Genomic DNA, 25,822 nt, shown 5'->3' with positions numbered 1-25,822 from the left:
TATGCCTGAAAAAGCATAAAATATTCAGTAATATTTCACATCCACTTTCCTAATGTAAATGACAACATCAGACAGACAAACAAATACAAAACAAGAACAAACAAGGACCTCTTTGTTATTTATGTAAACGGAGCTACAGCTTAAAATGCACCTGGAATCAGGAAAATAAACAGCAACATCTCTAAACGACAGAGCTCACTTTCACATATCCAGGGCTGCTAAAGCTTTTAGCTAGAATTACGACACTTATTGAATATACAGATTCCATTTCCTGCATATATTTCATTTTTCTTTTATAAAACAAGTCCCCAAAGTGCTCCAGATCTGATGTTTTTGTCCTCCAACTTTAGTGGCAGAGCAACAGCTACATTCCATTTGCTTGGTTAATGTACTGAGGGAAAGGTGCAAACACTACAACTTCATTAAGAAACTGAACTATAATGAAAGCACATTTTTGAAAGATATAGGTCTGCTTTCACAAATGTGAGGTCAGGTACAGCTCCAAAAAGACCTTTAAGACTTCCTAGATTTCTTCATCCTGCAGAACATTTATCTTAGTCCAATTTGCAGCCTTACTGTGAAAACTGATGAGCTGTCCCCTTTCCTATATGCATCTAAATTGCCCAGGTAACAAGAAGCTCTAAGAATGTGGTTTCAACAGCAGACTGGTGAACTGAGGCAGGATGTCCCTTCTGTCCACTTAGTATTCTTCTACTCCGTCCTCATATCAGACTTCCTTGCAAATGACAAAAATAGCATTTATCCCAGAGGATGGAGTAGAAGACAGCTCTGATCACTGATCTGTGTGACTAAAAACCCTCTCAAATTTTGTTTAAACCTTACATTTAAACCTTACCAGAGGTACTAACAAAGTAAACCCAAGGCAGTCTTTTGGTTTGTTTTCCCTCTTTTTCTTTTTTTTTTTCTTTTTTTTTTCTTTTTTTTAATTATTTTTTTTTTATATATATATATATATATATATATATAGAAGCAGCTTTTTTCTTGGCAGATAAAAACAACTGTGGAATTAAGAAAAGTGCCACAAAATAAAATTTGTAACATATAAAGCTGCAACACAGGATAACAGTCAGTAATCTGAAAAAGAAATCTTGTGTCAATGAGCAGGTCTCTTTTTCTTCAGTCTTAAAGCATATGGCTGTCTTCCAAAAATCAAGGAAGGACGCAACTTTACAAACACTTTTTACATTCAAGGGAAGCTGCCCTTGTATCTGCAGACATTTTTCCCTCTCTAATCCAAGTGGGGCCACACACCAGCTCTCCCCCAGTACTCCTCCAGCAACACCAAGAGCACCTCACCTCTGCTCCCACAGATCTCCCCAGCACAAAGCAAAGCTTTAAGGGGCAGGAGCAGGCACCAGAAATGGCAGTGGGACACATGATAAGAGCCCATACAATTCAGGCTATGTTAGATCGAACTTTCTTCCTCGGAAGAGCAGCCACACCTCACAGCCGCAATCCTCTTCAGAAGTTGCACAGTTTACTGCTTTGTTATGAGAAGTCTGGTGCTGTCATCTACCTCACAATACAATTAGCTTTTAAAACTGATATTGAAGTTAGTCAGATGGAAATACTATCAAATTACTAGCAACAGCTTACTATGAGGATTCTAGGTGGATGATTACAATGTATTCTCCTTTTGCCAGGACAAAAGGAGAGGATAAGAAAGCCGACTTCAGGAAAATGGGATAAGGAAAAGGAAGATTGACAGATACAGCCAGCCAGAAGACACTGACTGCAATGCTTGTACATCAAAAATAGCACTTGCTGAATTGGCTGATATCTGCAGTTTGACCTCATTACTTGCACAGAAAAAGAGCCAACATTACATATAGTATTTGGAAGCCATCACATGTGTCCCTAGAGAGTAAAGAAATATAACTTCCAGGCAATGAAAAAATCTACATTCCGCTTCTTTCTGTTAGTTGTAAGGGTGAAAATAAATGCAAGGCACCTAATGGAAGACTAGACTAGAATCTCAGTCCTGGTTTTTCCAAACGTGGAAAAATGAGTGGAATAATAATAATAATAATAATAATAGTAATAAAAACAACACGAAGAAAGGTAGGTCCCATACATTTATGGACTCCAAGGAGACCATTTATACACTGATAAGACTGATAAATCAACACACTTTTCTCAATTTTTAGGAATCTTAGTATTATACAAAATTCAGGTATTTTTGAGAGCAACTGCATTGAGTGTTCAGCAGTTGTTTTAATACAAACGATGAAGGCTAAGAAGCTCCACTTGGATGACTTATGCTTGACCATAAAACTATACGAGGTACATTGTCACAAAATTATTTGATACCATTTGATCTCAGGAGTTTTCATTATTGGGTGAAGAGAGTGATAATACCCTGAATGGCCCTGCTTGAGCAGGTTGTTGGCCTCCAGAAGTCTCATCAACTTCAACCATTCTTACTCTGTGAGGATGCATAGTTTTTAAACAGGATTTTTAAAATATTAATTTTATAATTACCAATGTCATATTAATTGGACGGGCTACAGCAACCAATTAGTGCCGTTTGCTATTGCTGCTTCCACTGAACTCATGACTACACAAGCCCCTGGAACCAATATCTCAACTTCTGCATCAGTCAGTGATAAGATCTACTTCTGCATAAATGCAATCATCATATTCACCTTGCTCATAAAACAGCGCTCACCTTTTTTAAACACCAGAAGCCAACCGTTCCAATGTCAACTGTTTAGAATAATCCTAGAGTACATAGCTCTTTTAAGGACATCATTTTGTTTCTCTATATAGGCAGCTTCAGCAATTTTAAAGCATAAAAACTTCTTATGGTAAGAAAAAGAATTAATTACTGAACTAGTTTACATAGAAACTGATCAGCAGTGGGTATTCAGCAGTTATTTCATCTTTTTTTTCCCTTGGGGAAAAAAAAAAAAAAAAAAAAGGCCAAGAGGCCAAGAGTCAAAACAGATCTTAAGCTTCAAAGCTACTTATATAAACAAGCACAAACACAGTCTTTTCCAAATAGCTTTGAAAAGTACCAGCAAGTTTTTCTATAAAGGTTATATTCGGTTGATTTTTCTCAGAGCTGACAGGTTACAGGCTTTCAATAATAAGCCACAAAAAAGGAGATTCATCTGGCTTTTTTTTTTTTTCTCCAAGTAGGATGAGAGGGAGGGAGAATAGCAGAACACAAGGGGAGAGAGAACAAAATTGATACAAATATATTTGCATAATGGTTCCTTTGACTATACAAGATGTACTGAAATGGCTTGTAACTGCTAACTCAAAGTTTTTTTTTAGAAAGACTATATACAGGAATATAAAACTAGCAAATAATTATATACTTTGAAGAAACTTCACCAAAATTCAGAGGCAAATATCTTTGCATTCTCTTCCACGCTTCCAAATCCTATTCATCTGCCATCCAACCAGTTTATTTTTAACGCCAAATTTTAATGTATTATGAACATCCTACCTCCTCCTTCCTTCTGACTGTATACACTATATCACAATATTAATAATTAACCAGGCTCTTTCTTATATCCCTAGCTTCTAGGCCACAACCAAAGGTGGAGCCATTTTTTGCTCTTAGAGCTGAGCAGCACATGGGGGAAGAACAAATTCTCTCCCAGTGTCCAAATATTTCATACAGAGTTGCCAACAGCAGCATTAGCAAATGTAATGTGTTGAACTAGATGTTAAGTGATTTTTCACATGCCTACTTAGTTTAACTTACAACGGCGTAACGAACCTTGTATTATCTAATAAGATGGACAATTTAATGATTTTAAAGGATATAGCCAATCCTTCCCAATCAATTACTGTCAATTAATGCCAATTTCTGACTATAAAGCCACCACTAAGTCTAGAAGTGTCTCTTACGCCCCATGTTTGGGAAGACAGAATGATCTAAAAATACTTCTATTTTATTACAAATTCCACATTAACATAATCTCTAGTTCTGCAAATCACCAAAAGATGAGAAAATTTTAATCTTTTGCTGCTATCAAAGTAGTAGTGACAGTTTTACGGGAGGTTAGCTCAATATTACCACCACAAACAAAAAGTTAAGGTACAATTCAAACAATTCAGTAGATGGCACTCTTCCACCAAAATCAAAAAAAGGAAACTCAATATAAACAAATCATTACCTTTGGGCTGCAGTACTTACTTTTAATATGTAAGAAATACCCCAACTTGTCAGCTTTTAATTTTTTTTTTTGTATTTTTCATAGAATTTAGAAATATAATTTCTTTACATGCAAATATAGTGAAGGGTTATAATACTTTGTCATAATGCAATTCTACCTGTCCTTTTTTCCAGATTTGTGCTACTACAGAATCTACTTCATATCACAAAAATAGCTGTATACATTTTTTTTTTAAATAAGCTTATGCAGCATTTCAACTTCATTAGTGAACACTTTGCTTTATTTAGTTTAAGTTGTATTATTAAATAGAGTCAAAGAATAGGTGATCATTAGAACAATCTAAATTAAGCTTCAAGATAAAAATTGGCATAAAGTATGCAATTCTTTAGTATTTTTTAAATGTAGGTATACCATTAAAAATAAAATTATTTTTTTTTTCAGATCTTAGTTTAAAAGTTTGTGGGTGGCACCTTAAATCCTGCTCTCATCATACTTGAAGACTCCAGGTGGGTCTTTCAGCCACCAGAAATGCATCACTCTTCACTGAACAGAATTTCAGTGAGAGCATGAATGCAGCAGTACAGCTCTGTACAGGCCATGGATGTCAAACAAAGAGCTTCTTTAAGACTAGGGAGCACAGTGTGCATGAAAGTACCCACTGCCAGTTTAAGACCACAAATGGATGGAAACCAGAACATCAACAGAAAAGCAGAATCCAAGGTAACTTTCCAAAGTACATTTCCTGCTGTTCTTTCTAAGTTGCATTTTACTGGTAGGAGGCATGCTACTATCTTACAAATCTAGCTTCAAGTGAGGGGATTTTTGATACTTTAGAGAATCTGCTCTTCTTTTAGCTTTGTGTACATCCTTTCCCAGATTCCAAGCAATGCCCGATACTTAATGCCCTGCTATTAAAAGGGTTTAACTTGCTTGTAATCTGCTCATACTTTCTGCGACAGAAGAGCCATTCTGTTCAAGTTTAACAGAGAGAAAGAAGTCCTGCAGATAACATTTTGCTGTAAGCTTTACAAAAATAGGAAGCTGAGAAGAGATGAAACCCAGATTAGACATATCCCACCAAAAGGGACAGCATTACCTCAACACCCTAAAATAGAGTCTCTGCATAAAATGGTGCAGTCACAGAAAACACTTCTATAGTTACCGCACAGGGTAATTCTACTACAAGAGAGAGTCATACGATTCCAAGGTTCACAGATGAAGTGTCTCAGCTTCCTTTCTCCAGATAAAAACGAATATCCACATCCTTTAACTCACTTCCTATAACTGAAACTGTTTCAAGTAAAAATATCTTTGCAGAGAAGAACTCCTCTCTGCATACAATGATCCAAAGAAAAACATTACATACGGTGATCTATGGTTTTGAGCCCTTCCAAGATGCAGAACTATACCTATTTGTGCTCCCTGGCACTTCCAAGACCCTGCAGCTTAACTGAAGTGTGAATTCTGCAAGAACGAGGTTGTCTTTAAACAAGTCTGCACTGAAATTTGATAGTTTAAAACCTGATTTATTTTAAGACTAGAGCTTTCCCTTTCCACACAGAGTACTGTTGTCCTTTGCTGCCACTCAGCTCCCCAAACACCAAGACGAGACATCTTCATTTCCTCTCCTTCTTTCCCTTTCTCCCCACCACTTTTTTTTTTTTTTTTTAAAAAAAAAAGGTAAAGAGAAGGACGACAAAATAAACAGCAAGGCTGTACAAAGATTTGCTTTCCTCAGAAACTCATTTGCCTCCAAGAACTATGCCAAAAGACCAAAACAATCCTTACTCAGTTACAAGTTATTACAAAAATTAGCAATCCTAAAAAAAGAGCAATTGCTACTGTTGTCACTCATCCCAGTACTAATATACACAAAATTAAATGCTTGCTGTTTGTGGTAGACTATCAAAACAGTTTAGAGCTTTCCTGAGGTTTTAATATCAAAGTCTGGAATTACAAATGCCAAACTAGGAGGTTCTCCACCTTCACTAAGGAAACGTCCAGCTGTGGAAAGCAAGGGAGCACAAATGCCATAACAGGAAAATATCCAGGGGTCCAGATAAGAGAAATATATTTTCTGGAACAGGACTCCACATTCAAATTCAAAATTGTTTCTGAGCAGTAAATTCAAACCTTTAAACTGAATATTGTAATCTAGTCTAGCCAGCTCTTCTGCTTCAAGTCAGGATAACGTGCATTGATAGTATAATTTACTGCTTAAAATGTTTTGAATGCTTTTAGTGTGACATTATTTTTACTACTCATTAATAAATAATGAAAAAGTGAAATCAATTAGTTTTGAAATTTCACTTCTGTAACACTTTCCATCAAAAAATACAACACAAAACTGCTGATGCAACTCTTAGCTAACTACTGAAATCTCTAGAAGTTGCAACATGTAGATGTTTTACATAAGGAGTAAAAACCACAGGAGGCTCCAATGTATGCTCAGGAAGAAGGTATTCATTTGATATCTGTCATACTAAATAACCCGTGATTATGTTCTTTAAGACGTCATAATGAAAACAAACAAGAGGCAAAACTGTTTTTCCACAACTTGGGTAGAAAATCTCAGAGAATAAGCTCTATCTATAAAAGGTACTTACAGAATTTAGCTGTTACCTTAATGCAACTCTTTTTAATCACACTAATTTCTAAAGCAAGAAAAAAAAAAAAAAGGGAATGTCTGTTGCCTACCTACAGGCTTTCATAACTTGGTTAAAGTTGGATTGTCCTTTACAAATGTAGTCATCCTCTATTTTCAAGACTGACCTTTTTATTACTTTTTTGGATATTAGCATAGTAGAGTGGCAACAATTTAAGCAGAAACAGATAACCTCATTGTACATGTATGATTCTTAGCAGCTCTATGTGAATTGAAGAAAACTGTTTCAAGAAAAAAATTAGCCTTCCTGACAGTAAAGAATTCCACCAGAACTACACTCGAGTCAAATATGTATTAAGAAAAAAACTAATTGCTTTCCCCCTACAAAAAGAAACTTCCTTAGGCCAACTGCATGCAGATTAACGGACAAGCTCCGCAAGTTAGGAAGCGTTTTGCTTGCAGTCAAAATATTCCAACTACTTTTGCACCCAAGGACAAACAAAACCTGTTTGATATGTTAACACAACATGTCTGATTACTTCTAGTTTTCCCATGACTGGCCAAGGTCCCAGCTTCTGAGAATGGCTGTTTAATCAAGAGTCACCAACAAGCCCCCACCCCTCCCACATGCATTTCCAGGTCTGCATAACTAAACCTGGGAGAGCTTACAAAGAGTAAGTCACTTACAAAATGACTCTGCTGGAAACAAGGCTGCCTAGGCAGGAAAAAGGTTTTTTTTTTTTTGTTTTTTTTTTTTTTTTTTAAACAGAGTCATAGAATTGTTCAGGTTGGAAAAGATCTTAAAGATCAAGTCCAACCACAATCTAACCATACTACCCTAACTCTAACAAACCTCTGCTAAATCATGTCCCTGAGCCCCGCATCCAAATGGCTTTTAAACACGACCAGGGATGGTGACTCAACTGCCTCCCTGGGGAGCCCATTCCAGTGTTTAACAACCCTTTCTGTAAAGAAGTATTTCCTGATATCCAACCTAAACTTACCCTGGCACAACTTGAGGCCATTTCTCCTCATCCTGTCACCTGTCAGCAGTGAGAAGAGACCAACCCCTCTCTCGCTGTAAGCACCCTGATACTGGAAGAGAGCAATAAGGTCTCCCCTCAGCCTTCTTTTCCCCAGACTAAACAGCCCCAGTTCCTTCAGTCACTAAATCCTCTCTCTTTTCACAAACTGCATGCATACACAAATTTGATCCTCCTGAGCCAGAAAATGAACAAGAAAGCTAGATTATTAGATCTAAACTGCTTGAAATAAGAGGCCAAGAATGAACCTGCATTGGAAGAGGCCATTCACGAACCATTAACCAAAATATTCCTCTGCCATTCAAAATAGCAACTATTAAAGAAAGATTCTAATCTCAACAAATACAAGTGAAAAAAGACACTATTTAAAGACCCTTGGGTTGAACTGACACAGACCTTGCAGTCAAACAGGAACAAAAACAACATATCAAATGACAAGTTTATAAAATGGCTACACAAAAAGGCAACCAAATAAGTAACACAAATAAGATAAGCCCAAAACTGAGTTGCTAAGATATTTTAGCTTTATATTTAACAAAGTTCTTATTAGGAACTGACGCTATTTATAAAGACTCTTATTCAGAGTACAGTTATACTGATAATCTTTACAGATTCTCTAACAATGATGTAAAAGAAGAAAACCCAACACAAAACACTAACAAGAAATATACCTGAGATTAATTTCATTAGGAGTAAACTCCTCCAGAACTAAGTACATTTGTAACACCTATAATTGTAACCAAAATGTGCCAATTAAGTTTGACACCAAACATTATTTCATGAATCTTTTGTGAGAATCATCTCTTTGATTGAGATTCCCTACATCAGGCAAGACTGGCTACCTAAAAACATCAATCATTTTTCTGTTAGAACAGCAAGCATTACTAAAGTCTTCATGCTATAATCGGATACAACTGCTATAATAAGATAAGATAGTGTTTTAAGAATGATAGTTTAAGAAATTACTTCTTCCCTTCTAGACTTACTCAACACCACTGGTTTCCAACCTTGCTTAACACTCATTCTAATTGCAATAACTTCAGCTACAGATAGAAAACTGAAGACAGGAACATTATCAGATCTCACTGTGATTATCACACTCCAGTTTTCATGCCAGTACACAACACCCTTGGTATTTTATCACGCTATACACCAGAAATTGTTTCATCAGCTCTTCAGGCATGAGACAAACTCTGCTTAAGCAGCACGGGCTATTCCCTTGCTAAAGAACAAGAGATCTTTATTTTAAACTGCGCTTATAAAAATTATTGAGTGAAGTACTGAGTAGAAATTAAGTTTGCATAACCATATTGTTGAAAAACACCCCAGCTAATGACTTCCTCCCTCTGACAGGAATCAGAGTTAAGATCACAGAACCACTGTACCAACTGAGACCAGAGGTGCACCCAGCACAGCTCCATCCCCTACAACATCAATTGTACTATTTAAGAGCACAAAAGCCTGGTCACTTCTTGCAGTCCATTCGCTTCACATTCTCAACCAACCACTACTGCTGGATTTGGTATGTTATAGATAAATCCTTGTCTAGTCCCTGTAGCATCTTTTTACAGACACATCAACTCTTGAGTTTGTCCACACCCATCCTGCCTGCACTGGTACAACTTGTCTCCACCAACTCCCATACCAGTAAATTCCATTGAATGTCACACTCAGATTAAGAAGTGCTTTTTCCTGATCAGAGAACTGGAGCACCTTCCCTATGAAGAAAGGTTGAGGGAATTGGGCTTGTTTAGGTTGGAGAAGAAAAGGCTCCGGGGTGACCTCATTGGACCTTCCAATACTTCAAAGGAGTGTATAAGCAGGAGGGGGAAGGGCTGTTTACAAGGGTGGATAGTGATAGGATAAGGGGGAATGATTTTAAACTGAGACAGAGCACGGTTAGATATTAGGAGGAAGTTTTTCAGTCGGAGGATGGTGACACACTGGAACAGGTTGCCCAAGGAGGTTGTGGATGCCCCACCCCTGGAGGCATTCAAGGCCAGGCTGGATGTGGCTCTGAGCAGCCTGGTCTGGTGGTTGGCGACCCTGCACATAGCAGGGGGTGTTGAAACTAGATGATCATTGTGGTCCTTTTCAACCCAGGCCATTCTATGATTCCTGCACCTCTTTTGAATGTCTAACACTATGTCAGTGAACGCATCCTAGTTTTTGTATCATGGAATTTGTTGAATGACAGGCGACACACATTTTATTCACTCTCCTCCTTATTTTACAAATCTTGATAATGTTTATTCCCTTCTCTCCTCTAAACTGAAGAGACCAAGCATTTTTTTTTAATATCTTGTAAGATGGTCACTCTACACAGTCATTTCAGTTTTTCCTTCTCTAAACCCATGTCAGCTTTCTTAAAATGCAGAAATCAAAGAAACACAGTATTCAAAACGTGGATGCACCTCTGTTTTACACAACAACCAAATAATGCTTTGTCCTGTTCACCATACTCTTCTGAGTGTGTGCATTGGGCAGATTTGGTAACAAATCCAAAAAACACCAAGTTTCAGTAGCTCATACAGATAAAATACATTGACTTATCCATTGATTTGGAGCTTCGTACTACAACTTCTGTGAGTAGAACATGTCAGCAAAGCCCTGTTAATGCAATCCTACTTTGCTTTAGCAGTTTATTGTATTATAAGTTTCTGAACATAAAGAATGTAATATGCTATCTTCAAGTAAACATTAGGTTGAATTCAGACAGGTGAATTACTATTGAATTATATTCAATACTTAAGATAGAACACTTAAGTAGTGTTCTTGGAATTGAAGTAGAGTCTCTAAAGTTTCTGCAGTCTCCCTGGGAATTGATTGCTGCTGGGTTTTTTTTTTCCCCTCTGGCCAATCTTGAAAACAGAGGAAGACTACAATAATAAAGGACAATGCAGCTTCAGCCAAGTTTTGAAAGCCTGTAGATACGCAGCAAGCATGCCTTTACTTTCTTCTTGCTTTAGAAAATGGTCTGATTAAAAAGAGTCACAGTAAGGTAACACCTAAACTCTCTATTCTGTCTAGGTCAGGGTACATTAAGGAAGATAAGGCCATCCTTGAGCACTTCAGGGAGGAGAGGCTGTCCATAACTTTAACAGAGTTGCAAGGACTTTTAGAACTGAAATGAAATGCAGCAGGTACTTCTCTTGCAACCAGTTCCTGTTTGCCTAGAGGAAACTATGCTGGACTTGGTGATGATCTTTTAATAGTTCTCTACCAATCTGTGATGTACTACGATTTTGTGAAATGTTTACAGTGATCAACCACAGTGCTTACTATGCCAAGGTAGATGACTTGACCCTCAGGTGCAATAGCAATAAAGGCGTCATTTTTAGCTATCATAGAACAGAGCAAACTCATTAAAATTACAATTGTTAGTGACTATCAAATACTCATGTTTAAATTATACAACACCGATTTCTAGTAAATTTGGAAATGTAATTGCAGATATTAAAAGGAGCTAGCTTTAAATCAAAACTTCACTCTAAACACAGGTCTGTTCCACAAAGCATGAGATCAAACAGATAACGCGTTCTAATTTTTATTGGTGGTTTTTTTGTTTGTTTGTTTTACTAACAACTAACCCTCAAATACACCAGTTGTGTTGAGCTATAATTGCAGATGAGTACAGGTTAGACTTTTTTTTTTTTTAATTAGCGCTGTAGAGCTGTATTTTCACACTGAAGTAACAGAAGCATTTATGGCTGTTAGCACTAATACTACACTGTATGCATTACAAGTAACTTTACCACATTCCATTCATGTCTTTGCCAAGTTTCATTCCATTTGATCTATAGAAAACTACAGGAGGTAAAGAGGCTGCACAAATGTCGTGAAAAATGGTCTGGAAATGACAGAATTCACAGTTATACACAAGTCCATCACAAACTAGTGGAACAACTTCAGATTATACACTAAAATGCAAGTGCAGTTCTAAAAATTATTTATTTTTTGAAGGGAACTGTCTGTTAACACCTTCTGTTGAGATACTTCTCCCACTGGGAATTGCCAGCAGAAAGAATGTATCATCAAAAGTCAGGGCAGTTTGCTCAACAAGTGCCAGCATTCTCTACAATTTACCTCCATCTACTGCCTAAGAGCAGCATTTATTTGATCTGGAATTTGTTGACGGAATGCTCATATGGAAAACAAAACAGATGGTTCCTTTAAACTGCCATCATTCTAAATTTAAAAAGTTTCTGTCCTTCGCTACTTAAGTAAAGGAAGAAAGGTAAATAAGTTAACTCTTCCCATCTCTTCCTCAAGCATCCTCTACAGCACATATAAATTTTTCACCACCCACTCCTTTTATTTTTTTTCCTTACAATCCCTTCGACTACTCAAGTAATTCACAGAACTTTTATACTTCCACAGGCAATGCTTGAAAGAAAACAGGTAGAGAGTAGGTTCAAATTCAATTTCAAGACAGCCAGAAACGCTGTAGAAAATTTAATAGTTTGGAACTTAAATTTTTCTTTTCTTTTTTTTTTCCTTTTTCCCAGCTTGTGTGGCTGCGGGTGTTCATGCTTTCTAACAGAAAGTACAAAACAAGGTGTTTTGTTCTAAAAAGCAGTATTCTAAATGAATGTCATTAGTATTTCAATATTTTACTTTAAAGAGGTAAGCTATTTAATCTCTTTTCTCGAGCTTAGCAACTCATTGGGATTTCTTCCAAAAACGTTGCATTTCTCACCTAATCATTTTAACAAATGAGGGGATATTCATCCTACCAGCAAGAAATCTCTCTATATATTAGTCACTTAAATGGAAATGTATTAAGATTGAGATGGGAAGAGGGGGTGGGGAGAAGGGGGAGAGGGAAAGGCAGAGGGCAGAGTTGTATTTTGCTTATTTTTTGTGGTTTTCCTTGTTATCTGACATTTAAAGGTGGTTGTGAAACGAATTTCACTGTACCAGGTTACTACATAAGTTTGTACAGTTACAAAGAGAATGCTGCACAGATTATTGTTATGCAGCTCACTGTATATTAATAAGCACAACTAAAGCTTTAATACCAACACTACAAAGTTCAGTCAAGAATGTTTTTCAACTGTGAAGATGAACATCTGTTCTGTTTAACGAGGTAGTAAGACTGGATAGAGCATATGCTAAACAAATACAAGCAAGTTAATCCTGTCAATTTAACATTAAGTTATCAACAAAATTTAGCATTCTATTCTTCTTGCCTAAAGAGCAAGTAAAAAAAAAAATCAAATTGCTTTTGTCCATCTGCTGCTGCTGACTGAGTTGGTGTTACAAGGCCAGAAAGAGGCAGGATCAGCTGAATCACCCTTTTAGGTGGCTGTTCTATTAAATATTTCATTTTAACATGAACCAAAGATCTAGTGTTAATCACACACATACAGAGTACATGCCTGGAAGTAACCTCAAGAGGCTATGCAATGCACTTCTCTGCTGGAAACAGCATGAAACACATGAACTAAGACACTGGCTCACCAGGCAGAGGCCTTGCTTGCACTGCATACTTCAATCAGTTACCTGCTTTTCCAAAGATAAGGCAGCTCCTCTGAATACTTCAAGAGAATACGGGAGCAGAACAAGACATTTCATTCTTAGAAAATCCATGGGAAAAGCCTCATGAAAGGGTGAGCTACAGCCTTCTTGGTGGAGAACCTAAGAGCACCTCTCTCACCCCTCACCTGTGTTGCTCTCAGGAATGCTGCCTAGTTTGAATGAGACTCATTAAGAATTGTTCTGGACATGGAATAGCCACTGCAATTATTTTATCTCAATTATAAAAAGAAAAGAAGCTTCAAGTTGCCCAGAAAAAAAAGGACAGATTTTCTGCTACCTTCTCAAGGCATTTATGAAATAAAGATCCAATAACATTCAATGAAATTAACAGATAAAGAAAAGACACTAAGTAGCCATTAGTTATTCCCATCAAAAGAAACTTCTCTATAGAACAGAGATCAGGTAGAGGATTTTGCAAACAGCAACACTTCAGACTACACAGTATTTTGTCAAGTATTTCAAGCCCAGCCTCACTTAAAAAATGCATTTCATATGCTTCAATTAGCTCAGTCAGCATAACCTAACAATCTTCAGAACATTTAATCTTGTACTTTCTTCTCTGTGCTAACAGAGGACACATTTGAAGTTTCACCTACCTTCATTGCTCTTGACATTTAAGACACAGCTTGAAGTGAAAGAAAAAATCCTGAAGTATGGGAGCACCAATGCAGGGCATAATTACTATGGACAAATGACTAGTGAAAACTGCATAGAAGTAAAAACTGCATCTAATAATGTTTAAGAATTGCTCTAATTCATCAACTGATATAGCTACCTTAATAAAAGCACTAATACCTAGTGTAATTTTTAAAAAAGGAGAAGCTTATGGATTCACAATAGATTAGGTATTTGCAGGAAATGATGAAGTCAAAATTATTATTAGGCAAATCAAGGCTATTACCAAGCTGTGCAGAACTCAGACAGAAAAGCAAGCATACCTTACCAGGAGAGGTTTGAACTGCAAGACTAAACAGTTCTCATTTGTGGCAGAGTCTTAAACAAGACATCAATGTCAGATCAGGCTAAACAATAGCCACAGAAAAAGTACTTTCATGAAAGCACTGTAAAAATCAAGATGAATCAGGATGCAGCACAAATCTCTAGAAGACAGAATTGCTACATACTCTCATACATATAATCATCTAAGGAACTCTATCATTCTACCACAGTTCCCATTAGTGAAATATTTCAGTTCTACCTACTTACAAGAATCATTTTACAATGCATCTAAATTCAGCAATAAAAGTATCACTGCCAGAAGTTTAAATTATGTCAGTAGAACTTTACTGCTTTGACTTCCAGTGCAAATACAAGTGGCAACTTAGTATCCTCTTGGATAAACTCAGGAGCTGCATTATTATCAAGTGCACATGACAGAAGTGTCAACACTTCTAAGGTAACTAAAGTACTACCAATTGAATACTAAGAAGCTGTGCCTTGGCATAGCCTCGAATAGCATTCAGGTATCAACTATGATACAGCAATTCAAAGATAGTTTCAGTAAAATAACTTCTGAAGTTGACTGAATGCATATTGCCTGCACGTAACACAAACCAAGACTGTGTATGAGCACAGGTACCATCAACTTAATTTTCAGACCACCAAACAGAAATACACTTTGTCAAAGAATTAGATCTCTGGAGAATTAGTCTTGTTTGCTTAACCAGATGCACTTCACAGACCTAAGCAGTAGCATTTTTCAAAGAAATTAGAATGATTGATGCACTCCAAGATAGGCAACATCAAGAACAGCAAGTAGAAAAGAGGAGACTCAAGAGATTAAAGATACCAACTTAGCACAACATTTATTCTCTCAGAACTACTTAGGATTTTTTTTTTAAACCTTCAAATGCAAAACTAGATAGCTAAATTTAAGGACAAAGTTCCTAAAATATAAGTTTTCCAGTTTTCTTTAAGTTAATATAGAATGCAATAATTTAAAAGTATGATTCCTTTTTTTTTTTCTCCAATGAGATGCTACAGAGATAACCCTACAAAAATAAACGTGCTGTGGGAACTCTGATAAGTAATGTGTTTCACTGCTCCAGAAAACCAAGAAACAAATAAACATTGTGTGATTCTGAGACTCCAGAGGGGCAAAAAGATACATAGAAAGTAATAACTGTGTGCACCTCTGATCATTCTAAAGGCACTCTGTAAGAACATTCAGCTTTGCTTTACAAAGCCTTTATAAAAACACAGAGCACTGGGCTTTTAAAAGAAATCTAATGCAGTTACATATTTCTGCTGAACAGGAAGTTTTGTTAGGAAGGCTTACAATCTTAATTCGTACTTTCAAGCTTTATCACATCTCAAATCATGAGCCGCTTCTATTTTTCCAGCCACAACTCTACTGTAACTGTTCATTTCTTCTCCTGCAGCAATAATGCTACTTCAGTTCTAAAAGCCCTTCTACAGTGATTGAGAAACAACAAATCCAGTGAAATTATGAATTAAGAGTCCAATTCACTGGGGGCTGTACCAAAAGCCTGAAAACCTAAGCTGGATCCCAGCTGTCCAATTTCCTGTTACATTTTACCCTAAAATTCTGCACAGTTCTATAAGGGTAGCAAATATTATAACACAAAGTTGTATCACCTCAGTGATACACCTATCAATAGTTTGGAGATCCAAGGAAACAAACTTCATTAATGCCAAAACCTGCAGCCTTGAAAACTTCACACACTTTCCAAAAGACATTCTCCTCCCCAAGGTTACTATGGCCCAGAAAGTTTCTAGCTGCATTAGGTATCCACCTTGTCAGTAAAATAGCTACAAGAGAGAAAAAAAGATTTCATTCTAAGATTTATTTTCATAATTTACAGTATGAGATTCAATGCAATTATACTTCAGATACTCAGGAACAATAACGGTTATACCAATCTGTTGCTTTGTAGAAATGCAATACAACTGATAATGCTTCAAACAGGAGACACATGCAATTTACTTGCTTTTATGAATTATCACCGTGTAACTATTAATTTAAGAAGCACACTATCCTACATATTATGAAGAATTCAGTCAGCTTTACCTGTGTAGGATTAACTTGCCATAAATCCTTGCCTTTTTAAGAGCTGGGCATCACACTGTACCATCATTTTGGCCTCATTTCACTCCAGCATATTCAGAGGTCAGTTGATTTTCTTCATTAAGAAGAGGGAGATTTTTTCCCCACTGAAAGCAAGCTGTATGAGCACTAATGATAGTCATGTGAAATAGGAGTTGAAGGAGGTGATAAGAAATATGTTGCATTTACAGAAACGGAAATGTGATAAGACTAACGTATGCTACAACCAAAGTACATCTTGTTTTTAAACTACTCCCCTACATGAACTGGATGGTAAGGTAGTCAGTGAACGTTTTCTTATTAATAGTTAATCACAGAGTTGCACTGGCATGACACTACTATAGGATTTTTAGAGGCTTTATTGATGCACCCTTCGTAAAACAGGAAAACTTGTTCAAATTCCAGAAGAGTACATGCATGGATTGAAACTATTCAGCATACAAATGCCAACAAACCAAATACCTGTTACACACACACACAAAAATAGCATAGTTTGAGTTCAGTAGATTCACAGAATAGATAAAAATCAGAATCATTTAGGCTAGACAGACTCGCTCAAGTTCAACTGCTCTAGTCTCCCACCTAAAGCACTGTCAACTGTACAGTTTGATGCTTGGTCTGGAAAACTGAAAGCTTTGCTTTGAATAATGCAAACAGAACTCCAGGCATTGCTCAGGTGCCCTGCATCCCTTCCCTACAGAAGGGAAAAAGAGCAGGTAAAGAAGTACTTGGGAAAAAAAAAACAAAAACAACAACCAAATAAAAACTATTTGATGTTTCAGTATGAAGGGAAAGAAAATAGAGACCAATCAATCAGACTTCCTTCTGTCTTTGAACAATTCAAAGGAAAAAGTATTTTTAATGGATATAAAAATCACAAGTTTCAAATAGGATTTTCTTACAGCTTCAGAGATTTCACTGAATTGCTTGAATTTTATGGTATACATCTACAGCAAAACTATCCAGATGCTCTAACAAACATTTCATCAGAAACTGCATGGACTCACATATTCAGGCTTTGAGATATTTTGATCAAAGAATAACAGTTGCAAGCTCTTCTCACAAAGGCCAGAGAATAGAAGTTACAGAAAGCAAGTTTTACATGCCTCATATGAAAATTTCAGCCATTTGCTTATATAACCATCTTCTTTTACTGCTGAAAAGAATGGGGGGAAATGAACAGATGCTGACATTCAGAATGACTGAAATTTTCAGATATTTACTGACAAAATGACAAACAACTCCATTTTTCTCCTTCCTGTGAACTGAGTTTGCAATGTGAAAAAAAACACCACAAAAAAACCAAACAAACAACAAGATTATAGCCCTTTCTGTTTGAAAGTAAAATGTCCTAGCCATAGTTTAGTCAGTGTGGAAGGCACCTAACACTTACTCTACTAGTATCCCCTTTATTTTCTAGGCCTTCTAGTGGAAGCAGTCTTACTTTTAGAATTCTTTTCATGAGAGAAACTGAGAGGCAAGCTGCAAATGACTTTTTTTTTTTTAAGATATGAAGTACCAATAAAAATACCACATTCATGCTGGCAGACAATCAAAACATGACTTACTTGATACACTGTCCTAGTTTTGCTGTCGAGAAATTGAAGCATAGAAAACTAAATATCTAGTTTAAGATGGAGTAGTTAAACAGCAGGTTTCCTTCAAATTATCTGCTCTAGCTTCAAAGCTTATCCTACTTCCTATCATAGTCATCTGATCTTATCTGTTTGTTTTCAAGTCCAGAGCCCTGTAAAATTAGTAATGTAAAATCTGAGGAGATAACATCCTGAAGACAGACAAATCCTGAAGAGCTTTTTTTTTCTTTTTTTTTTTTTTTAACCTTTCTCAAATTTGTTTACAGTTTAAATGCTAATGTGTTCAGGTCATGCTTGACTTCTAGAGGAACTCTTAAATGAAAGAACAACAGTAACTGACAACACAGAAGCAGACGTCATTGTCCACTGACACTGAAAGCCATCAGGGTGCAATGCAGTGGAGTCTGCCCAACTGCACTGTGCTGTACATTAGACCTAGAGCCTCATTAGGAGGCTTTGAGTATGTGCTGGGAAAACAAAGCACAAACAACTATTATGGATGAAACCTCTTAGATACTCTGGACTATGTGTCCTGCTTTCATGGTTCAAATACGTCCAGGAAAGAAACAGATGAACATTTTGCAGCTCTCTACCTAACATATTTGGAGCAGGAGACCAAAAGGTGATAGCAACACTAAAACCAGCTAGATGGTTTACATACGGAGAAGTCAATACCCACAGTGACAAGTGTTGCTATCAAAAACTTATGCTGACTATTGAAATTTGACGTCGATAAACAGTGAGAAAGTTGTTCCTCGCAGGGAATACGACCCCTCCCCCCCCCCCAGAAAAAAAGTAAGCCCGAGACTGAAATGCCACACAAAGACCAAACCACCAGCCAAGACTCCAAACACTTCAGCCGTATGGAATGAGTGCCCTTCAGTCAACACAATGAGCTCAGAAGAACAAGTAGATCACAGTGAGCAGATAATTGCGTTTGCAAGATAAGTAAATTTAAGTTTTTAATGCCACTCGAGTGTGCTTCTACTCTTGTTCCTATCTCATCATTCAATCTTCTCTGTGAAACAGAAAACAAAATTAAGCTCCTCAATTACTTTTGAGGGATCCTAATACCAGAGACAATGCTCATGGCGGCTGGGTGTTCTATGTCAAGTGCAGTGGGTCCGATATCTGATAGATCTTCAGGTTTGTATTCTACTAAGCTACACACTAACTTTTCTCAACATAAAACAAATGAACCAGGATCTTCCTTTATAGCCAAAAATGGGATAAAAGGAAGAACAATCATACTAATAACTCAAAATTTTTCTTTCTATTACAGATAATATTCAACTAACAGCAGCCTGCTTCAGAAACATTTGCTTTTAAGTCTCCTACCAAAGTCTGGATAGAAATATTTCTAAGTAACTCTGGAAGTGAAATCAAGATGGGCAGTTAGTATTCAGACTATCACCTTGATGACACACAAGCTTACAGTAGCTACAAACAGTCTCTTCCTGGTGCTTTTAGGGACTTCTCCACCTCTTAAGACTGCTGTTTATGGGCATGCAGTGGCAAAGTTGTGTCTTCAGTACATTAACTCCACGATGCTCTCCACTGAATTTAACTGATTAAGATCAGGGACAAAATGTTAACGAAGTGGTAATTGTCCTTCCAGTCTGATTGGTTAAACACACATTCCACACTTTAGTATTTGCACTTGCACAATTATATTATGGATTCAGAGAGCTCAATACTATGTTGATGTTATTTTGTCCTTACTTGCCTCTGTTTGACAAATATACAAAAATAGTGTATGTCTATCAACAGATCTTCACTCTTTAGAAAAAGTTTTAGTTCTGATGTTACAGTCACTGTACCAATAGTAGAGATAACAGTATTAGTGAAAGAAAAATGCATTTTTATGTACAAACACTTGCAGAGTCCTCATAATTAAGAATGAGATGGGAGCATGATTAAGGAAATTCATGCTCACATGAATCTTTTTCAAACAATACTGGTTTTGAAGTTAAAATGACTGAATTGAAAATTGCTCAGATGTAGAGAACAAGTTCTATAAAGAGGTTAGGTCATTAATTGCTCAGGACTGTAGTACTGATTTCTTTACATATTAATGAAATCTAAAACAAGTTAGTGCATTACTTTATTTAAGAACATAATATACTCAATATCCTCTCTCTCTCAAAAAAAAAAAGGGAACTTGTAATTGTTCCTCCAAAATTGATCATACCACCTATTTGCAATAGAAAGGACCTGAAAGCCTGATGTGTCTATACTTGATGATGCAAGGAAAACATTAATACCCAACTCCCATCTGCTGGTAGGCAATGAATGAAGCGCTATCCTTCCTTTACTCCTATATACTCATAACAGAAGAAAATGAAGATTGACTTTCATTCCACTTTTAGGATTTAGTTCCCAATGAATATCTCCTTAGTGACTCACAGTCTTTCTACTGCACATCTCACTTCATAAGACACACTTCTACAGCTCTGAACAGTAAGTGGCTCCCACTGTAACGAATCCTTGCATAAAAGGTATTGTCAGTAAAAAACTTGGTAAGTTACCCTATGGGTCAACAAGAACTTTGTCGTTGTTTTTATCCATCAGCACTAGGATGAAAAAAACTAGCTTCTGCAAGTTTCACTCCTTCCCAAAGGCTGTTCTTTCTAGGTTTCACTAGGCAGAAACTGAGAGGCTGGTTTTACATTTCAAGTTTACCTGAATCCATCCCTCTGCCCACACCTCTCCCTCCTCCCAAAGAGTAAGTGACCACAGAAGATACAACTTCTGCAGCACTGATGGCTTACTATGCTAACCCATCAGGCTAAACTATAAGCTTTAAACATTTCTTCCAAATCTAAAAGTGGGTACTGAGGACACTCATCTTCAACAGGGAACTCAAATATTGCAACCTGTGTGAAACTTCTTCCCTTCAGAAATAAATTTTCTGCTACTAATTACACTGCTTCGTCTCGCAGCTGCTTCCTCTCTGTTGCTTCCCTCACGATCCTGCTGGACTTGTCTTGATTATTTGAAAAACAATTCACACTCAGGGAAATCATAGGTGTAGCCACAGCAAAGTGCCAGTAAACAGATTTTTAATCAAGTCATCATTAGCCAATCTGCAATGTCATACCACCCTAAACTACCTGCAAGCAAATGATTCTTGCATTTTGTTCTCTCCCACCAGTCCTCCCTTTAAGTTTTTTTTTTTTGTTTTCTCATCTACTCTACCAGTATGAGAATGACTAACAACTGTAACACCACATACCCTCCCCTTTTCCACTTAAATGGAATACCTCACCTTTTAAAGAACTAAAATTTATTAACTGTAGTTTCAGATACAGCAATGAGAGCATTGCATGGTCACTACAGTTTTATGTTGAGACCTTGAGAGTTCATAGCATACAGTATCATACAAGATACTTCAGTTCAGCCTCTGATTTAATCCTGAAGTTTTACCTTTTCAACTTGTAAAAGACAACTCTTTCAATACAATTAACCTTAGACAGGATGGTGATGTTACAGAAGGAAACAAACAAAACAATATCTACTTGCAGAGAAATATAAGTGCAAGGAATAAGAGAATTATGAGATTTACCTGCAGTTTAAAGAGGATTAACTCAATTTTTCCAGCAAGATGGCCTAAGCCTTTTCCAAAAAGGTCAGAGTTCATACAGCTTCAGGACAGCAGAGATTTCAACTCATTCTACTCTGCTAAGAAGTTTAGGCAATAGCAGTGTAGATTAATGAGTCTACAAGGCACCTTCTTTCAAAATGAAGTTGAAACACATATGTTATTAGGTGGCTTGGATAGTACCATATGGATATGTTACCATATGGCTACAAACATATGGCACTTTAATGTGCAGAAAGAAATGGGGTTACTGTTGGTTTATTCCATAAATCCAGTCTGCTCACCTCAGTTGCTTGCAAACCATCAGTGAGATACCACTTCTTCACCCCCTAGCATCCCACTTGAAGCCAATGTTTGCAACACAGAAGTAGTAATAAGTAACCACAGTATTGTGACACTTCTCTCAAGAGTAAGGCCAACAAAAAAACACAACAAAAAAAAAGGAACATGGAATTTTAGAATTCCACTGGATAAAGCAACACAGTGAAAAAGATCTCAGACCAAACCTCTCTTTAGATGCATAGTCAGCTGCCATGAATTGTCAGTGCATTGGTAGCCCTCTACAAAATGCATATATTAGCTTGAGATGATGGGAACTAAGCAGCCATACTTCTCACAACACAAACACAATTTGAACTGATATAGAATAAGCAGAAGAGTCAAGCCACCTCTGAACAGCACACAGGCCTTCTTCCCCTCCTGCATACCTGGCTCCCACAACACGTTTGAGCAACTCCAGCAGCTGGATGAAGGCATCTCTTGTGTGAGGTACACAGATTTCCTTTTCAGAACAGGAAAGGATACAGTCTTAATGCTCCAGTCTGGGTCCCGATGGCCAGTATTTTCTGAACAGGATCAAATGCCAGGGCTGAAGGTTGATAGGGGAAACCATGGCGTACAGTCTAACAAGTCAGTGCACCGTAGCGATGATGGAACAAGCAGTAGACCAAAAATAAACAGAATCAATATCATATGTTAGGGAATGAGATTCAGTGTCAATGACAATTAAGGAACCATAGCGTTTTAATAACAGACTAACTGCTGTCTTATAAGAAAGAACTATAAAAGATATACATATATATTTTTACATCAATCCAGTCACTCACTTGCTGAAACAATGTTAATTTTGCATTATCACTGTAGAAAGACTGTATCAGCAAGGCATTTTATTTTTTCATCTACTTTCTTTTCCGATTATTCCTATTTTCAGCCCTAACAAAGGCACTAAACAATTAAAGCCTGAGTTGTTCCTAGGAAGTTTGGAAACAAAGCCAGATCTGCCATCAGAACTGCTACAAATTACCACCCTCGCTTTTCAGAGAATTGCCTCAATCTCACTCCAACAGGCCCCATATGACAGTGCAACCTCTCAACACCTTCCCAAAAAAAACCCAGCAACCCAGCCTCCACACATTCCTAAACCTCTGCTTCCATCCAAAATTAATGAATCCAAAAAACCTCCTGAAATCAGACAAAAACAAAATCCCCACCCCTCAAAACAAAGCAAGAACCCGTTAGCCAAGGAATTAGAATCAATAAATAAATAAAAATGAAGCTATTCACACATTTAGGTTTCTGATTGGCCAAGACTAATTTGGTAATTGACCAAGCAATAACTCCACTGCAGTTCTCTGGCTGCAGTCAATCAGAATCAAGAACAATAGGAACACCACCTATTCTTCCTTCCTTCACAGGTGTACAGTGCGAGCCACACAAACAGCAGCTTTTCCATTTCAAAACCTTCACTGAAAGCGGGGTTATTTAGGACCTCATCAATGCATAGTAAACTTCTGCTATGTTTCTTTTCTTCAGCCAAGTTGCAGATATAGCCCACAACTCTTAGTATTTCACGCAGTGAATAAAGCCTAGAGGTAATAGCTCTGCTCTTTTCCACGTCCTTCAAGACCAACTTGTAAAAGTGGCAGCAGCGCCTGCAATACCACAGAAAGCAAGGAGGAGAAACCGCAAACAAGCTCAGCCATATCACGCTTGGCCGCGAGTGCACTGCGAAGATAAAAAAACGTGTATTGATATTCAAATCAGTTCTTATTCCTCTAGGTACAGCTGCTGGATTAATTCGCTGCATCATTTTCCAAAGCGTGCAGCCACCAACTGCAGTTCTTGTATCGCACACAAGCAAATAAGGGGGAAAAAAAAAGGAAAAGAAAAAAAAAAAAGAGGAACTTTTCTTCCGTCTCAGGAGAGCACTTGCAACAGCAGCATCGGCCGCCCGGCAACACGCTGCAGCGAGACGGCCACGAACGTCCACGGTCCTGTCCAGGCGCGAAGGAACGGCACGAAAGCGTTTCCAAACAGCACGGAGGTACACAGCCTACGGGCCCATCGGTAGCGCCTTACCACCGAGCGCACTCAGCCGGGCAGCGCTCCTGCCCGCAGCCATCCCGCGGTGACACGGCGACCACACGCATCATGCAGCCCGAAAGGCGACGGCCCCCGGAGCTCTCCGGGAGCGATGGCTGCGGGAAGTCGCCCCGCGCACACGCACCCGCCGCCCCATCCCTCCCTCCCTCCTTCCCTCCCGGCGCAGCGGCGGGAGCCCGGCACCCAACCGGGGCCCGCAGAGCCGCGCCGTTCACCTTGCAGAGCTGGAAGTGCTCGGACTGGAGCGTCTCCTGGATGTCGCTCTCCCGGTTCCCCGCCTGCTGCTGCTGCGAGGCGGACGACGCCGAGGCGGCGGACGAGACCGCCGTCAGCCCGTCCAGCACCTTCCTGATGTTAAATTTCCTCATGGCTCTCGCCGGCGGCGCTCCCCGCTCCGCTGGCCTCGCCGCTCCCGGCGCCGCCGCCCGCCCCGCAGGCGGCAGACGAGCCCCCGGCGGGAGGGAGGCGGTGCGGGGGCGGCCGCGCTGCTGCTCTCCCGCCCGCGGGGAGGGCGGCGGGCCCAGACGCTAGTCCGGCAGCGCGGGGCCGCTCCGCATCGGGGGACGGAGGCTGGAGCCAAGCAGATACGAGCCCGTCAGCCCACCGCGCCGCCCGCCCGTCCGCACCTCCCCCCCCCCCCCGCCTCACATGGTGGCGGCCGCCGCTGTCACCCGTCCCTGCGTGTGTGCGTGCGTGTGTGTGCGCGCGCTGTCCGTGCGCTGCGTGTGCCGGTTCCCTCCCGCCGCAGTCTCGTTCCCCTCCCCTCGGCTCGGGTACCATCCGCCTCCTCGGAGCTGCGTGTGCCGCCAGCCAGTCACCGGCGGGATGCTGCCGGCGGCCGCCCCCACAGCCGCCGCCGCCACCGCCGTTCTCCTCCCCCTCCTCCCCCCTCACCCATCCCGCGCTCGCCCCCCTTGCCTGACAACGTGGAAGCGCAGCGCCCTGGGGAGGAGCGGCGGCAGCTCCCAACCTGACAGCGGCGGGGCGGCCGCGCATGCGCGCAGAGAGGGCCGGCACCCGGATGTGGCGCTGCGCGGTCTCCCCCGCAGCGCCGCGGAGCGCGTAGGGGCCGGGGCTGCGGAGCGGCGTTAGCAGGACGGCTCCGGCGCCTCCGGTTCGGCGGGGACCCGCAGAGGCGCGGACACGGTGCCGAGGAGCCGCCTCCACGCGTTACGAGGCCGCGTTAGGGCACGGCAGCGGCTGCCGAGCGTTGCTCTCCGCTGGCGGACGGGGCTTCAGGTTGTTCTGCCCGTATTCTGCTTCGCATTTAATATTCGAGTGCGTTTTTTGTGTAATCTATTCAGTTGTTCCTGTCACAGTTATTATTCGCACCTCAGTCATGATGTTTCTGAAGGTACTGTTTGTTTCCTGAACTTTCTTTTCAAGTAAAACAAACTAGGCCAATGCCCACTGTTGGAGGAAGCTTTGTGTAGGTGTGATTCAGGACGTCCCAGCCCAGCGCCCAGCAAAGCCAAAGCCGTGTTTACAAGGGGTGTTTCAGCCTGGTGGCTGGGCGTGCTTTGTTAGCACTGTCAGCATAACAGTGCACACAGACGGATGAGTGCAATCAAAGTGCTGCAACAGAGCCATAATAATAACCTCAAAAGTAAAACTTCCACGGGATTACACCTGTAAATCCCACGCCAATTTAAAGCTGCGTTACACACACATATGTGATGTACGGATGCTGGAAGGCAATCAGGACAGCTTACATGTTCTTGTGAAGTGACTGCGTGATGAACTCAATGAGCTGTCCATCTGTGTTACCGGCTCTCTTGGGCACTTCCTCCACTCATTGTGGTGAACATGTGAAGGTATACCTCCAGAGATAGCAAGA

The 25,822-nt window shown here is 39.4% G+C and overlaps 1 protein-coding gene across 8 annotated transcripts in view; it reads right to left on the bottom strand.

The window, feature by feature from the left end:
- The window catches only part of STXBP5 (syntaxin binding protein 5), a 111,738-nt gene extending 86,740 nt beyond the window's left edge, over positions 1–24,998 (bottom strand). For 4 of the 8 annotated variants that reach the window (XM_031612214.2, XM_031612232.2, XM_031612226.2 and 1 more), the window contains exons 1-2: positions 24,201–24,884; positions 22,408–22,505 (exon numbers count right to left, since the gene is read on the bottom strand). In XM_031612214.2, the coding sequence (XP_031468074.1) occupies positions 22,408–22,505; positions 24,201–24,353 (251 nt within the window). In that variant the 5' untranslated portion in view covers positions 24,354–24,884. The other 4 variants (XM_090135560.1, XM_031612242.2, XM_090135561.1 and 1 more) reach the window with 4 other exon arrangements.
- Between the last annotated feature and the right edge of the window lie 824 nt (positions 24,999–25,822).

The sequence above is a fragment of the Phasianus colchicus genome, chromosome 2, assembly GCF_987193195.1.
Source record: "Phasianus colchicus chromosome 2, bPhaCol1.hap1.1, whole genome shotgun sequence".
Classification (NCBI taxonomy): Eukaryota; Metazoa; Chordata; class Aves; order Galliformes; family Phasianidae; genus Phasianus; species Phasianus colchicus.
Note: the sequence above shows the minus strand (reverse complement) of the source record. Positions and strands in the feature narration are given on the sequence as shown.